The 16,864-nt window shown below is 41.5% G+C and overlaps 1 protein-coding gene across 5 annotated transcripts in view; it reads right to left on the bottom strand.

The window, feature by feature from the left end:
• Positions 1-13,853, bottom strand: part of CCAR1 (cell division cycle and apoptosis regulator 1) — a 30,230-nt gene extending 16,377 nt beyond the window's left edge. For 2 of the 5 annotated variants that reach the window (XM_068950896.1, XM_068950899.1), the window contains exons 1-10: positions 13,721-13,835; positions 12,496-12,614; positions 5,387-5,559; positions 4,747-4,791; positions 4,049-4,081; positions 2,842-3,035; positions 2,194-2,308; positions 1,917-2,109; positions 547-679; positions 60-221 (exon numbers count right to left, since the gene is read on the bottom strand). In XM_068950896.1, coding sequence (XP_068806997.1) covers positions 60-221; positions 547-679; positions 1,917-2,109; positions 2,194-2,308; positions 2,842-3,035; positions 4,049-4,081; positions 4,747-4,791; positions 5,387-5,559; positions 12,496-12,568 — 1,121 coding nt within the window. In that variant the 5' untranslated portion in view covers positions 12,569-12,614; positions 13,721-13,835. Of the gene's footprint in view, positions 1-59; positions 222-546; positions 680-1,916; positions 2,110-2,193; positions 2,309-2,841; positions 3,036-4,048; positions 4,082-4,746; positions 4,792-5,386; positions 5,560-12,495; positions 12,615-13,720 lie in introns of all 5 variants that reach the window. The other 3 variants (XM_068950898.1, XM_068950900.1, XM_068950897.1) reach the window with 2 other exon arrangements.
• Between the last annotated feature and the right edge of the window lie 3,011 nt (positions 13,854-16,864).

The following is a 16,864-nucleotide window of genomic DNA, read 5'->3' as shown; positions in this document are numbered from 1 at the left end:
ATCTGAACCCCCTAATAAAATGAGATCTTCCAAGTAAAAGTCTCGCACTATAAACATACCAGTCCAACGAAAACTTGGAAAACTGAACCGTGTAACGAGGAACAACACGTCGTGGTCTTCGAGGTGATCGTTCCCTCTCTCGTCTAGGTGATCTCTCTCTGGAGCGTTTTCTCTGGGGTGATCTTTCCCGGGACCTACGTCTCTCTCTTTCTCTTTCGCGACTTAAAAAAAAGCATACAAGATGTACATATTTTTCCATGCTAGTAACAAAAAAAGCTTTCTAGAATGACATAGCACAATAAAAGCTAGAACTGTCACTGATGGTTCATAAAGGAAGATGAGAAGTTCCGAGTAATTTGTTTCAGTACATTGTCTCTTCTTTAAAAGAGAGACTGACTATGCAATTCTTTCACTACAGATAGACAAAAATTCTTTACCAATACTCTTTACCAAGTAAAACTGCCCGTGTGTATCACTGACTCAACGTGGAGCAAAAAGCTCCAGATAATCAAAGCGTTCTACAGAGATCTGACATCAAGAACGTACCTCCTGTCATCTTTTCGGTTTGGCATAGAGTCTCCTCCTCTGTCATTCCTCCCAGAGAATCTGGATGGCGGGTCTAATCTTCGAGCTGGTTGAGGCTGTGAAACTATACGAACAGGGGGCTGCAGCAAGCCAGCTGAAACAAAAACATACAAGATGAATACATAAGAGGGGGCAACTCTCTACTCCATATCATTAGAAGATTGACTTTGCAGTGGTCTTGAGAGATGCATACCAGCGAAACAACCGTTAACGAGCAAACAAATCACCAGCAAATAAATCTACCCCACCCTCAGCAAAGAGGCCTACATCCTTTCCCACTGATAAAGACAGAAACACCTTCCAATTTATTTTAAAAGAACTGAAATTTGTTTAAAGTATCTTTGAAATTTGTTTAAAGTATCTTAAGATGGAAGTAAGACAATCTAAGCAAGAAGAAGTTATAACCATAAATATCTACCCCTTTAATTGGAAATGTAATTGAATACAGATATACTACATACTCATTGAGCTAAAGAAAACCTAAAACTTAATTTTGAGTCTACTCAAAAAAAAAAAAGCTTCTTTGTAAAAATTATTCTTGAATCAATAGATTATACATTAACATACATTATTATATGTATTAATCCCCCAACACATACTTTTGCTATCTTAAGACAATACACACTTGAGTGACTAACTGTAAACGGAGAAAACATTACTGCATTCTGCTGAACACCTAGGACCAATTAGATTCTAATAAGCATTTATCCGGAATAGGTTTTCGCTTAGGTAGTAGTTTAAGAGCTTCTCCCCTGACTTTTATTGTGGGTAAGAAGCACTGTGGGTCTTATTAACAATCCTACTGCTTATTCTTCAAAGTGCAAGTGACAACACAACCTTGGGTTTTAGTTTGTCATGTTCAGCAGGGTTTATTCCCTAAACACCAACTTGGCTGACTAAAATAAACAAGTAAAAAACATACAGAGAAATAACACATTTTTAAGAATACTGCTGCGGGAAACTTGATCTTGTTAAACACTCCAAAAGATACTGAAGAATTACACTGATTAATATTTTCGACTCCTCAGTTTGACCGTGAAACTCTCAGGAAAAATACAAATGTAGAATTTGTTTTCAAACTATGAAATCCTAAGAGGAATGACAGGAACCCACACAAAGTTCACTAACTAGGCGATTCCTGAGCTTTTGCAGGTAATGTGATTTGCATATCTAACTTCCCACAGCTATATTCAGACAGAAAAGTAATGATCCTCCCCTTCTACAGGATCCTATTCGCGTTACTTTCCCTGTTACTTCAGTCTTCTGAAAACAGGATTAAACATCACACTAAGCACAAGGAGAACAACAAACTTTGTAAACTGAAGGAGTACCTTTCTGCTGCGGCTGCTGCAGTAACGGCTGAGGCTGCGTCTGAAGCAAAGGTGTGATTGAAGCAGCCGAAATCTGTGCCTGCAACAAGGACTGTGGCTGCGGCTGTGCCTGAACACTGAATGCAGTTTGCTGCGCGATGGGCTGAAGTACTGCCGGAGGTGTCTTGAGTAAAGGCTGAGCTTGAGCCTGGTTCTAACAGAAGAAGAGGAAACAAGTTGTGAAAGAACTTAAACGGGAAGTAGTCAAGTATAAGCTAGACCGGGTAACCAGCTATACCTGATTTGGAAGTGTCTGGATCCTCTGCGCATTCCATTTGAACGGCATATTAGGATTATAGGTAGCTTCTACCAAAACTCTGTCGCCCACCTGAGGGGTCTTTCCTTTAACAGCACTGCAAATATTGCAGAAAGTGTATTGTGAGAGTCTTACTAAGCTACAGGAGCAAGTTTTATACTTGAAAGTCACGTTTGAAGTTGGGGGAAGTAGTGGAAGTTCATTAAAAAAGCTTATAGGAACAGCATCTACTCCAAATTCAGTGAAAGCACTATCTGCTTCAGATAGGAGCATATACAGGAATTTTATTCCCGTCTTTGGTCCAAGAGTACTTCCCCAAATTGTACTGGGTTAAGATACACAGATAGTGAATTGCATGCATTTCTCCACCACAAATTCGGCAGTTTTGTATTATAAAGAACTTAGCAACTTCTGAGACGCCTAGCTTTGGCTTTTGCACGAAGAAAATTCATGTAAGGAACTAAGATCTAAAAACTATTAACTTATTCAACCATCTGACTTTCAGTGTTGATAGAAAAGCCATACTGACTGCAAATATTATCCCCCGAACAACAGATTTAGAATGCAGTAATGTAAAACCTTTTATTTAGCATGACTGAGTACATCTACAAGCAAGTATTTACCCCTTACCTAAGCTGAAAAAAGACATCTTCATCCACAAAACCAAATGTATCATGTAGCTTAGTAACTACCCCAGTGAAGACACGCTGCTTTTGTGGTTGGGTTTGCTGCTGACTTGACCGGGGTGCTGGATAAGAAACAGTTATCTGGGCTGCTGGTTGAGGAGTAGATAGGCTAAGACTGGTAGGCAGTGCAACAGCTGGCTGTAAGCAAAATAAAGCAAATTCTATAAATCTTATGACTTGCTGACATACCTACAAGGAACAGTTCCCTCTACTCATGTAGAGAGGATCTCCCTAAAGTAATTATTCTTAATGGAGATTTTTCACAATATGGAAGTCTATTTTATTTTAAGATGATTTTTTTCTATGTGAAATGCAGACTGGCTTTGCTTATCCTTTTCTTTTCTAAGAAAACTCAACTTTCCCAAAATACACAGTCTAGAAAAAGAGAGAGAGAGAGAGAGAGAGAGAGAGAGAAATGACTGCATACAGGTTCGTCGTACAATGAGTCTGAAGAGGGAATAAGCTCCTAGTTTTGCTAGGAATATACGCTCAGAGATCATTCTCCATTCACATACCAACTGCATTGTCGCAGGTCAATAAAGGAATTGAGACTAACAAGAACCCTTCTCGTAACTTGAAAATTCACGCGCTTGCCTTCTTACAAAAGCAGAATAAGGAGGCAGAGCACAAGTTTTACTGAGAGATATAATGAAATTAAGTAACCTATTTTTACTTCATGCTTTTTAAAAAACATTCTGAAAGTTAAGTGAAAACAGATTGTGAACAATTTACAATGTGCTAAATGGTTTCACCTCAGCAAGATACCTTTCACGCTCAGCAAGATTCTTTTCAAACATCTATATACACATACTGCAATACTGTTAACACAGAAAGTTAAATTCCTTCTCAAAGGAGAAAAAGAGTTTCCCTATGTGTTACTTACTTCAAAACACTGAACACTTGAAGTTCAAACTGAAAAAGTAATCAAAACACCTACTCCCCTTTAAGATTAAGGAAAAGGGTATGCTGCTCAGTTGTTAGAACCAAGGCTATGCATATTTTAACATCTGGATAAAATATACCTGTACCAATAAAATGTCCATTCATATTAGTTCATTTTACAGATTAAGCCATTCAAGAAGTCACAAAATTTGCACTCTTGTATTATCTGTGTTTGGGGGATGAAGACCAAACAATAAAACCAAACTAACCTGGGTTAAAATGGTCTGCTGAGGTTGCTGCAACTTAAAATAAATAAAAAGTTATAAATTAATTTTATATGCTTCAGGAAACTGTACAATTTTACCTCCTCTTTACAAGTAAGTTTTTGCTTAATCTGAGTCAGTTAATAGTCCTTTGGGCTTTGGTCATTTCAGCAGTTTGCATATCCATAAAATTGTGCTTATGTGATTAATTTTAGGATCATATGATCCAGGTTTATTCAGTAAGCAGAAATGCCGTTTCCTTGTAACTGAAAAGTAATAGCAATATCAAAAAAAGGTTTTGGCAGCTGAAGGTTAGGCCGATAATTTTCACGTTTATTTTTTCTTTTTCAAAATCCAGTAAGCTCAAAGATGACCGTAAGATATGTAAAAGGCAACTTTTTTGGACAGCATCTTTCCAGCAGTTAAAATACACGGCCCTGTTTAGAGCAAAGTTTAGCAGGAATCAGGTACACATGGAATGGTATATTTTTAATGTCCTCTTTGCATGAAGGTAGGCAGGCTCCCACTCTGGATACATCTCTCCACATTTGTGAACTTCAAGTTCTCTTTCACTATAAAAAAATATTAGTTTCCTTAACAACTTCCCATACAAGGTTGATTTTTGGAGATAAATCCTACGAGACACACAACCAACATTATTTTTTAAAGTTATTTGTGATGTACACAGTAAGAATCAGACAAACCTGTTGCTGTACACTATAGAGAGTCTGTTGAGGTTGTGAATATTGCTGAAACAGATAAAAGCAAAATATCTCATAAACAGGAAGTATTATTACCCCCAAAACGCCAAATACAAGTTATCTGTTAAGCCCGTTTTAGATGGAAACTATTCACATTTAACAACCGTATTACAAAACACACTGAATGCTATCAACACATATTACCCTTATAACAAATATTCTTAAGACTTTAGACTGGACCTCTGATGTACTCTTCCTAGGTAAAATTTTACTTTGGCAATTTTCGCTAAGCCTGACACTTAAGAAGTATCTAGGACACAGTATGAAATCATGCAAAATGCTATCAAGGTTACATATGGTGACTGGAGATACTCAGAACTTTAAACGTTCAGTTTAGTGGCAGCAAAATTCTTTTTCCTGAAATGCTCTTCACAGCTAAGATCAAGCAGAAATTCTCCCATCTTCATAAGATTAATACTACTATCAATAGCTCTAGACCTATAGTACCCCAGTTTTTAATCAAGTTTATACTGCAAAGGTAACATTTCCCACTTGTTTTTCTGCTAGATACTTTAGCTTCATAAAGTCACTGTTTCGGTATCGTTACAGTTCCTACAGACAATAGCAAGTACTTCTTCTTTACCTGCTGTAACGCAGCTGCTGCGGCTGCAGCTTGCTGCTGTAAAGCAGCTGTCTGAGTTAGCTGATAGTTGGTTGGTGTTTGCGTAGTTAGGCCTGCTGCCGCCAATGCTGTCTGCTGGGTGTATATTGTAGGAGAGGCTCCAAGCAATGATGGCTGCTGTACACCAAGAGCAGCTGAAAAGAGAACAAACACAAGCACTAAGAGTAACTTTAAATAAAGGATGCTTCTGGCAGTTGCAGTACTGGAAGCAGTATGTGATGCTCCACTCCTGAGTCAAGGTCATAAAGTAGATAAGCCCAATGCCAACAAGTAAGATAAAGGCTTACACCTTGCTAGCTTTTCTTCTAAATTTAGCTAGAATTAGTGCACCACAGTAGAGGCAGAGAGACTCTTTCATTTCCTTCTCTCAAGTTGCTTATGATTTGTTAGCTCTAGTAGTTTAACACCCCCTCCCGCCCACACACACACAGTGTCCTTTCTTGGTCATATTTCAGTTTTTGGATGATGATGGTTGCTCTGTTCTGTAAATTCATTAGAATTGCATTTTAACTTGAACCAGACTGAGGACAAGAGAAATCACTGCTGTAATAGCAGCTACGAAACCAGAAGTTACGGAACACATCCTCTGGAAAGGCATAAGGCTTCATTTCACTCAGGACTGTCTTTGTGCTTGAGGGAGCTGGACTTCGTAGATGTGGGGGCTGGTAGAGAAGGGACATCCTTGTAACAACAGGGACTCCAGTCAGTCCCCAAATATAACGGGACCAACTCAGGCTCTCCCCAGCTCCCACTAGGAAGGGTTTGGGCTGCCCAGACTCAATCCGCCTAGGAAGAATTAGTTTATTTTATTGCCAAATCGAATTCTCACTCATGGTAGAAGATTATCCAGATCATGAGAAGCAGCTGTCTATATGCTTCACTTCTTGTGCAACCAACACTTCTGATCAAGATAGGCTTAAGGCACAGTTGAGGCACTTTTAGAGACAGGAAGACCTGCACAATTCAAATCAGAGATTCTGAAGAACTGCAAATGGTTCTGAAAACCTGCTGCCTCTGGCAGGAATTCTTAATAAGTTATTTGCAAGTGGATCGTCAAACATCACTTCACCAAGCTATCAGCGTAGTCCACGCGCTTAAAATAGAAAAGCTATGAGAAATTCAGTGCAGAAACATCTTGCCAACAAAAACAGGTCAGCCAGCCACCTTCAGAACTGAAGAATATTTGAGCTGAACAGGGTTCCTTTCTTTTCCAAGCTATTATAGATAGGCAATGAAATTAAGAATAGATTTATTATATTCTTCCTGCAGCATTTGTGCTCCACACACCATTGTTACAGATCCAAAAATGAAGCCCTCATTCCTGATCTGGGGAGGCAATAAGAGACTGCTTTGTACTTGGTGACCACCATCATAAAATACACAAAGATGCTGTAACCAACTCAACAGTTCCTGAATGAAGTGACTTCCTCTACCATGCTGTTCTTTCCAATAAAGTACAGTTTTTAGGGAACAAATTGATGGCTTTGAGCTTCTTGAAATTTCAAATGAAACATGGAAATAAATCATTAAACAACTGTGTAAATCTCAATGGCTATGATCTGTATCAAACACTGTCACGTAAGTATTCTAGGAGATAATACTATTTTAATAATGAAATAAGTAAGCATTCCATAGTGCAGCAAAATTACAATACTTCCAGTATTACAGAACTTTTTTCCCTGGAAAATTCCAGCATTTGTTTTACTTTAGAAGCCAGAGAAGCCAATTCTGAGGCTTCTCCCATGACATGCCCTCTGTTCCCCTGATCCTCTTCCTTACTCCTTCTGCCTCTATCAGTTCCTCTTTGAAAGCATACTTTCGACCATCCAGAACCACGCTCTCATCTGGAATATCACCAATGCCTTATATAATGCAACTTAAACAGTTCTTTAAATCTAACAAAAAAATCTAATAAAATAATCTAATTGCAGCTGCATCCTAGGACAGCTTCCATCGTTCTTGGCTGCATTACTCTGCTAGCTCACTCAAAGCAAATAAGAGGAGAAAGATTAATGCACTTGTTATTCCCAAATGCTAAACAGAAATTCCTATTGGCACACAAATTCACTTAACGCTATTACCTTTGAACCTGTTTGACTACCCTAGCCATCATCATTCGGTCCCTCTGATTCTAATGTTGTATTCTATTGTGATGAAGATGGGAAACATTGTCATCAAGCAGGTTTCATGAGCTCTCCCCTACTTTTTGTAGGGGGATACTCACAAAAATATTAAAATGCTTCGTCCCAAAACCAGATCTTCAGTTACTCTGCTCTGCCATTGGTTACGCTAGCCATTAGGACAATTTTCCTTTCTGCAGGACCCACAAGTATCTCTCTCTCATGCAATTCTCAACCCACACTACTACTCTTATCCCATCTTCTCCATTTAAATAAAGATTTTGCCACCCCTGCTGTCACTTTCTTAGCTTTCAATATTAACTGGGTGCCACGTTATTATCTACAACACTGCGCTCAACTTGCCAACGAAGAGCAAAGGTCAGAAGGGTGTTGAGATCCCCCACAGACTAACATTTGTAGTAACAAGTATTTCATAGCCGCATCTTCTTCCTACTCAAATATTTCAAGAGTTTAATCTGACCATCTTTTATTTATGCATCAACCTCAACCAAACAGGTGCTGATAAAAACAATCAATCATGTTTGCCATACTAGAAAAAAATAAATAAATAAAAATCCCAGAGTCAAAAACTGACCCAGTCTGGTACTGACATCTGACTGCTGTATTATGATTATTGCCAACAAACATCTGCAGTGACAAACAATAGCTTCTTAGGAATTGTAATTATCACCCAGTAAGTACAGTGACAGAAACGCCTTCCTTCAAATGAAGTCTAGTAAACAATTTCCACTGGTGCCAAACACTGCACGACATTGAAGTTGGGAAGGGCTTGGATATAGATCGGAGTCCCAGGCCGCGGCATCTTCCTAGGTAAAAGGAGTTTCTGTTGCAGCAAACAAATTCAAAAAAAAGACAGTATTAAGTGGTCTCTCTTGATGCTTAATTCCAGAGACTCTTTAAGATGAGGAAAATATCTTCAAAGTATGTAGATACAGCCTCATGGTAAATGATACAGATTTATTAGGATTATAATAAAGGAGTACCTATCCAGGGCTTTGGGAATTTTTCACAATTGTCAGAAACTGAGTTTGGGGATATTGGTTTTTTGTTTGTTTTAGCAGTTTAGTTTGGTTTTTTTTTCTTTTTCAGATCTGCAAATCCAATTTTAGACAGCAGATAGTAATTAGCAGATAGCAATTAGTAATTAGTAATGGTGCCTAAAAAAAAAAAAAAAAGTTTCTTCAAGCGCAACACACATGCCATGTAAATGCCGGCTAATCCTCTCCAAAAAAATCCCATCAACATGCACCCAACAGAAATCAGCTTTAGCATATTCATTACAGGACATGCCTTTACAGCACATCAACAAATTGTGCATCAGCTTCTATTTCTTAGTGGATCTGAGATCCACAGTCCCAGAACAGCCACAGGGAACATTTTGGAGAAGCGTCACTATATGCTTGTCCTACACTTAGGCTCTTCTTTAGACGTCTCATATAGGCCACCACCAGCAATAACAAGATATTGAGCTTCAGGGACTTTTGTTTTCATCAGGTGCACAGTTCTTTCATTCTAACGCAATGAAGTCCCGATATAGTAAAGACGATAACAACGCTCATCAATCAGAACCAGGTACAGCTAGGACTTGACCGTGACTAAACAAGAGCTTTCAGAGCCAAACTCTTAAGTTCTATGAAAAGGAGCTTTTCACTACGCAACAATCAATCTTGAAGATGGTATATACTAAGCACAGAGATACAAACCAAAAGACATGTCAAAAATCAACAGCTGAGGGAACAGAAGGGGATTCTTCTTCAGGGGATGTCTGAGGAAACTAGTCATCATCACAAGTCTGCAGGCATACTGACAAAAAATAATCTGTGTTATCTAGGGTTTTAATCTTCTGCAGCAGAAATTAATTTATTTTTAATTAATTTAATTTCTGCTTTAACTATGCTTAACCAGCATAATAGAGACTTTATTCTGGTTTTAATCATGTGATGCATGAAACCATTAGACAAGATCTTGAGAAACAATTTCACTGTGTTGCAAGTAGGAGTCTCTCTTGCCATACAAAGAGGCTGGCACCTGGAATCACCTGCCTGTCTTCTAATACCAGAGGCACAAAAGTAAGTAGTGAGCTATCCCAAAGAAATTCCAGGAACCCCTCATTACACGTATGTCACTCTACAACTATGTAGCACTGTCACACCTTACTAATTAAGGGTCCTAACTCACATAGTTACTTCTTGACCAGGGATTGCCAGGACAACATGCAAGTCAAAGCAAAACACTCCTGATATTACCTTTTTGCAATTATAAAACTAGCTTTATAACATCACTGGTAAAGATGAGCAAAACTAGTTCACTTTTGACTACAACTTAGGAAAAAGCTATAAAGCACGTTGCCTGTGTTACGAAAAATCAAGACCTATTCTCCCCCATATGCAAACATTTGATGCTTTGGAGAAGGAACGTGATACTTGGATAAAGACAGCTGGCATCCATAAACATATAAACACACCTTTTGGCAATCCTGTGAAAATATACCAAATTTTGCTAAGCTAGGCGCGCACGCTTTTTTAAAATCAGTCTATGAATACTGAAACTTGCAAGAGCTTAACACAACACACAATCTACAAAACAACTTCTTGGTCTCACCCACAGGTGAGATGCTATTCAGCACGCCTGAGCACTGACAGCATGTCTCTAATAGGCAAGCAACCTGGCAGGACAGTCATACCTTCATGCGGAAAAGTGCATGAAAGGTGACTTCTCAGAGCTGCAGCTGAGTGGTACATACTGCTCTTCACTCTCAGCAGGATCAAGGAACACTGTATTAAAAACAAAGCAGAACGACTCACCAACTTCCTGTGCTCTGTACTAGCAATCAGCATTGCCAATAAAAAAGCAGAGGACAGAATACTCATAGGGGTGCTGAAACAGGTGCTGGGCAGCAGTATCCTGGGGACTGGATTCAGCAGTATGGATGGAAAAAAAGATGACAAACAGAGTGATGGAGTAGTGACTACAGTAGCAATAGGAAGGTACTGCAGAGAAGGAAGCAAGGATCTAGAGGCCTGGCAGAGAAACTGTGGAGAAGATAGCATAGTATGAAGAGGGAAGCTAGGAACCTGAAGGAAGCAGAGACCACTGCAGGAGGAAGGCAAAACTGCAATCAAATGTTAACCTTCAGTGGCTCACATGTTTTAGTCAGGTGCTACTGTATCAGATGAACAACGAAAAATCCCTGGAGATACTGCCCTCACTGAGCAGATGAAAAATCTCTCAAAGCAATTGATGCTGACTAGTCCCATCCCAAACAAATTTTGGGTTTCATTTAAGAAAGCAGAGAACTAGACTAACCAAAGGCAGAGTCACAGGTAGAGGAAAAAGGGTAAGAAGTTGTGAGCTTCTACCTCTGCTGCTTCTTCTCCAGAGCCCCCTTCTGGTCCTAGCTCAGCAAGGTCTAAGATGGCTGCCAGCTCCTCCCCTTTAGCCTTCCTGCAGCTTTTTCTCCAAGGAGGGACATGGAGCATGGAGTTGGCCCTCAGCTGGGTCTTGCACCACCACCTTGGGTGCACAGTCCCGAGAATGCCCCAGCCTAGGCCAGAAAGCTCCAGAGGTAGTCAGTCACCCTCTGACTGCTCCAAGCTATCGCCGAGTCAGACGCGGGGACCAAAAGCAAAGTTTGTGTCTCCCATGTTCACAATTCCTACCCTTTCCTTTCAAATTGTTAAGGAATCTCTTTAGTAGGGGACCAGTACCAGGGCATGCAGATTAGCTGTCCGAGGAGCAGGCACAATGGGACTAAGTACCGTGAAACCTATTGGGAGGAGGTGGGGGGGAACCCAGTTCCCTGGGGATATGCACTGAGATTGGATCAACACCCAAAGGAAAAGAAGTAAGTCGTGTCAAGAAAACTGAGTTAGGAGAAAGAGTCGCGTCTCTCCCCCCGACCTCCGACATCCCCTACCAAGGTGTCGCAGGCATTCCCAAATTTTGCTAAGCTTCAGGAAGTAGAACTACTCACAAAGGAGGTATGACGTTCAACTGCGTATCAACCAAGAGTAAGATGCAAAGGACAACTGCAAAAACAGACAACACTACAGAAGGACATCTCTTTAAATAGGTTACTGCCTGTTCTCATATTTTGACATCTTGAATCCTCAAAGTACCACAGCCTTTTTGCATCAGACTGAATTGAATTTAGGAAGAATTTAGGAAACACTTTGAATTCAAGAGGAGAAAGAGGCAACCCAGCACTGGAAATGAAAGTACCACTTAGCAGCAAGCTTCATATTCCTGTCTTAAAACCTTTTCCATTATAAAACAATCGATGTGAAACATATATCAAGATGTCGTCAGCTAAGCTTTCAAATACAGGAGCCTGTGATTCAACAAGGCTACTTAACTAAAACAAAGGACATTCTGCAGGGCAATAGCTCTGGTTGTAGCGATCTTTGAGTTCTAACTTGGCACAAAAAAGAAACGCCCCTCCCTGCAAGAAGTAAATCTCAAAGACCTCTCCACTACGTGAAGTATGCCCGATACATTAATAAAGGCAAAGTATTTTGTAAACATTGATCTAAGTCACTCTAGGAATGAAACACAGGCACTACTTTAAAATCTGCAATGCCTTATTAGTGCTATTGCTATTTAATCTACACCAGTGCGATCTGATGAAAGGTAATTTGATTTACACAACTGTGGGTAAGAGTTACCTAGTTTTACTGACCAAGAGACTCAAGGAAAATTCAGCTATGATTTTACTCATTACCCCTCCCTCACAAGAAAATATATACAGCTACTGTTAATTAATGATCTTTAATACCCTTACCATGTGGGAAACATCCAGCATATATTGTTTCAACAGAATTTATCAATAAGTTAGTTAGTATGGTGCCGCTCTGAACTGGATACCCAACTGTGGACTCTCCAAATCTACTAGGTGTCAGGGTGCAAACATCAAGTTATATGTAAACTGACCTGGCTGGGATACTGCAGTGGCTGTAAACTGAGTAGCCCAAGGGGGATTCTTCTGTCCTCCAAACTGAGCCATCGCGAAAGGCAAAATCTCCTGGGTGTCTATCTTCTATAACTGCAATCTATTAAAATAAAGCAGCAACTACAATCTTTGAAACGTATAGCATCGGCCTATTTTAATTCTGGGTCAAAAAATCACGTTAAAAGATTATCTTTACATCTCCAAACCTGGTGGGCAACGCACATTCTTATTAAAAGTAGGGGAAACAAAAAGCGGCATGACAAGCTATCATGGTTTCCTAAGAAGTGATCTCCACCCTCCCACCCTTAACAATGAGCCTAACGCTATTTAAATATTTAAATACAAAAAAAAAAAAAGCATTAAAGTTTCCAGTCAGACTGGGGGAAAGGTGACTCTGCAGAACGAAGAAAATTTGTGTGCTGTTTTTTTTTTTTTTTGGCTCCGGTTACTTCCAAGTTGCCACTTCGAGGTGAAGCCGGGAGGAGGGGGAAAAAAAAAAACAAAAACACCCCCCCACATGCCTTCGGCCACCGCTCGGTTTCGAGGACCGCAATTTCCCTAAACAAGGGCAAATTAACAACGCAAAAACGGCAGAACCGCTCACCAACTCCACAACTTGCCTGCTCCCCTCCTCTCCCTTCCCCTCCCCTAGGAAAAAAAAAAAAAACCCGCCGGGGCCATCACCGCTCGCACGAGCCGGCCGTTCCCCTCACTTTCTAAAAGGCCAAATAAATAAATAAATAAATAAAGCCCTTAAGCGGAGCTAACCTTTTTTCTTCTTTTTTTTTTTTTTTTTTTTTAATATTACGCGCGCGCAGCTAAAATACCAGCGGCTAAACCGGGCCCAGGCGCTTAAAAGCAAAAAAAAAACCAAAAAAAAACCCCAAAAACCACATGGATCCTGCAAGTGGAAAAAAAATACAAGGCAGAGGGCCGGGCCGGGGCGGGCGAGGCCGCGGGAGCAGCGGGGCGGCCCCCCCACACCGCGCAGCTCCGCCAGCGCACGGCGGCGGCGGCGGCCCGGGCCCTTCCCCGCGCCGCGGCCCAGGAGGAGGCCGCCGCCCGCCCTCCTCCTCCTCCTCCGCCCCCGGCCAACAATACGGGCGTGAGCGCGGCCCGCCGAGCGCCGTCGGGGCCTCCCCCACCGCGCTGCGCCACACTCGGCGCCGCGTCCCCCCCCCTTCCTCGTCCCGCCGCCGCCGGTACCTGAGCGGCGCCGCGCCGGGCCTGCCCGGAGCCATTTCAAACCCCTCCGAGCCTCCCACACCGAGCGAGCGCGCCCGCACTGCGCACGCGCCCCAGCGCCTCCCTCCTCCCCCACTCAGCGGCGCACGCTGCTTACGTTCAAACGCGCGCCCGCCGCACGTGCCGCCGCCGCCGCTCAGTGCGGGCGGCCAGTAGCGCGCAGGCGCAGAGGGAGGCTGGCGCGCGTGAGGAGAAGCGGCCGTTAGGCGGCGGGAGGCGCCTCGGCGCCATGTTGGCTGAGGCGGGCGGCCATGTTGTTTTGCGTGCCGAGGGCATGGCGGCGTGCTTCGGCCGCGGCCCTGCCGCCCCGCCGGCTCCCGGGCTGCCGCCCCGCAGCGAGCGGGGAGAAGCGCCGGAGGGCACCACGGCCTCGGGGCAGAGCCTCACCTCGGGCCGTCTCGCCCAGCCTGAGAGGCGCCAGGGTGGAGAGTGGTGCGCTGCAGCGCTTAAAAAAAAACAAAAAACAAACCCCGAGAAGCTGCAGGTCCGTGGGGACACAGGGAGCTGCAGGTCGCGATGGGCTCGTCCGCAGGGCTCGTGGGAGACAGGGGAGAGCAGGCTCGCCAGAGGCCTCGGTGGGGTGCTTTGCCACAGAAGCGGGCGCTGTTGCAGTCGTTCGTGGTGCAGCAGTGATCTCCCTTTCCCTCCGACTTCCACTGATGCTATAAAGTCATCTGTCCCTTACAGTGGTTTGGAGCAGAGTTTGCTTCAAGGGAAGAAACACATGTAAGTTGTTAACTTAGTGCTTCAGAGAAGTCAACAAGACGCACTCCGTGCGTGAAAATGGGACTTCTAAGCGTTTACTTGATGTCGTTAAAAAAAATTGAAGTTTGACGATGGAGTAAAATACATCCTTGATGGATGCCCTGAAAGGCAACAGGATCAAGTAGATTTTTTTTCTCTTAGGGGTAAGTTCTCATGTGCTGTGGGCTGCATTGTGTTGTAGAAGGGCGACTAGGGAAAAAAAAAAAAGACCACCAGGTAAAGATAAATCTATTTCATCATTTCATATCCAATAATACACACAGGCAGATCTTTAGATCTTAGAACTTTAAAGCATAGTGCAACTTAGGTTTAAACCTTAACCTCGTATAGGGTTTAGATGTTTTACACTGGTAAGCATCGTTCTTAATTAAAAACACAACAATATTTTAAACCTCATTCATGTCTACTCCTGGCATAACTCCATCAAATTCTGCCATTGGACTATGCAGAATCTGTAAGTTAACCCGGAAATAAGATTTAGAGGCTAAAAAGGTAACAGGGCTCTCTCCCATGCTAAAAATGAAAAGGATAGGGTAAAAATTGTATTAAGGGAGAAAATAAGTTTCGCCAAATATCAGAATTTTGGGAAGTACCTTTATTCTTTGGTCTTTTGTCCCAGGGTCTTTTCGTTTTGTTTAAAGTCAGGGGATGCATAACTCTTAGTGATGCTTTTAGAGAAAGCCCTAGAAGCTTATAGGAAACCACAAGCCCGATTTCCTGTTAGCTGAAGTAGAACACGACTTCAGGTCGTGACTTATTTGCAAGTCCTATATACCTTTTACGTACATTGGACAATTTCAGCCAAAAAGTGATAAAGGGGCAGTGGTCTAAATGGCATGAAGTTTCTATAAATTTGCTAACAATTGAGGAAAATTAGGAGGCAAAAGCTGTAGAGCATAACCTGCTTCCAGCCCTTCTGATAGTTAAGGGAGTTGAGAATACGCTGGGGATGTTGTGGGGAGAAAAGATAATACAGAAAGAGTATAATCAAAGAACTTCATATGTGTTTTGGCACAATTGGCATGTTTAGCAAAGATGAATGGAAAAGAGCAAAGAGTAAGAACTTTGGTGTCAGGAAATGCTACATAGTAGCGAGAGCTCATAGTGCAAATAGTATTTTGGATCTGTGGCCTCCAGTACTCAGCTGTCTATGCTTTATCCTGGAAAGCCATTAAGTGGCACCTTCTTCAGTGGTGTAGAATTTATTACCAGAATTTTTCTGGTCTGAGAACAGCTATATCCGTTTGAACAGGGGCTCAGTTGGTGCTTAATTAAATACTGTTTGTAAAAGTGTTTAAAAACTAATTGCCTTTTTTTGTGTGTTTTTTTTTTTTTTTAAGATTGTGACTAAAAGAGCTCTCAGAAACACCACCACCTCTGTGTATACCTCTGTTAACACAATCATAGAAGTAAGTATATTTTTTACTACCGCAATATCAGCCAGGCTTACCAATCCAGCACTGTAGAAGCAATAACTAATACACCGAGAAGTATGAACACTTAAGTAGCAGGTAGAAGCATGCTGTTCTTCATATTGCATGTGGGTGGAATGCAGACTTAGAAATAGATATCACAGGTCTCTAATGAGCTTACTAGGTAGCTGAAAAAGCTAGTGTATGGCTTGTTTTGAGACAAAGAAGCTTCTCCATTAGCTCAAGGAATATGAAATTGTACTTTTTCGGCAGATGGTAAAAATTTTAAACCTGCACCGATGTTGATACGTATCAATGTCTGCCACATTGTATTTTGTGTTTGGTGCAGTATCTCACCTTCAACTGAAAAAGAAAAGAAAAATCCTAAAATCCATTTTTGGAGATAGCAACATTTGCCCTTAGCGCAGCTGACTAGGGACTCCAGCTTCAGATCCCTTAGATCTTGAAGAATCAGAGAAATAATAACATTCATCAACAAACAAATTTACTATCTTCAAAATATCTCTAAGGTGTCTCATAATCAGTGATTGTATCATGAACTTACTTGTTGCTGTACAAATGTACCACAAAACAAAGTGTTTGCTGCAGGGGTTTAACAATCCAGAAGGAATGACTCCGTATCAGCTGCAAATAGTAGTTGTCATTGCCTTTAGAAATACATTATACTTTACAGCCTTGGAAAAGTAGAAGTCCTGTTTTTCCAAATAAAGAGAAACACAAGGAACAGTTATAATGCTTCAGCCTTCTTTTGAAAATGAAGACATGGGTCAGGTTATTTGTAAGGACAAGCTAAGAACCATATGCTTCAGAGACAAGTTTCCCTAGTACCTACACTAGCACGGATGCTTCAGTATTACTCTTTCCTAAATCACTACACATTATTGACACTATAGAGTTCCACATCATA

This window comes from Struthio camelus, chromosome 7 (genome assembly GCF_040807025.1).
Source record: "Struthio camelus isolate bStrCam1 chromosome 7, bStrCam1.hap1, whole genome shotgun sequence".
Taxonomy (NCBI): domain Eukaryota; kingdom Metazoa; phylum Chordata; class Aves; order Struthioniformes; family Struthionidae; genus Struthio; species Struthio camelus.
The sequence above is the reverse complement of the archived record's forward strand: the minus strand, read 5'-3'. Positions and strand labels throughout refer to the sequence as shown.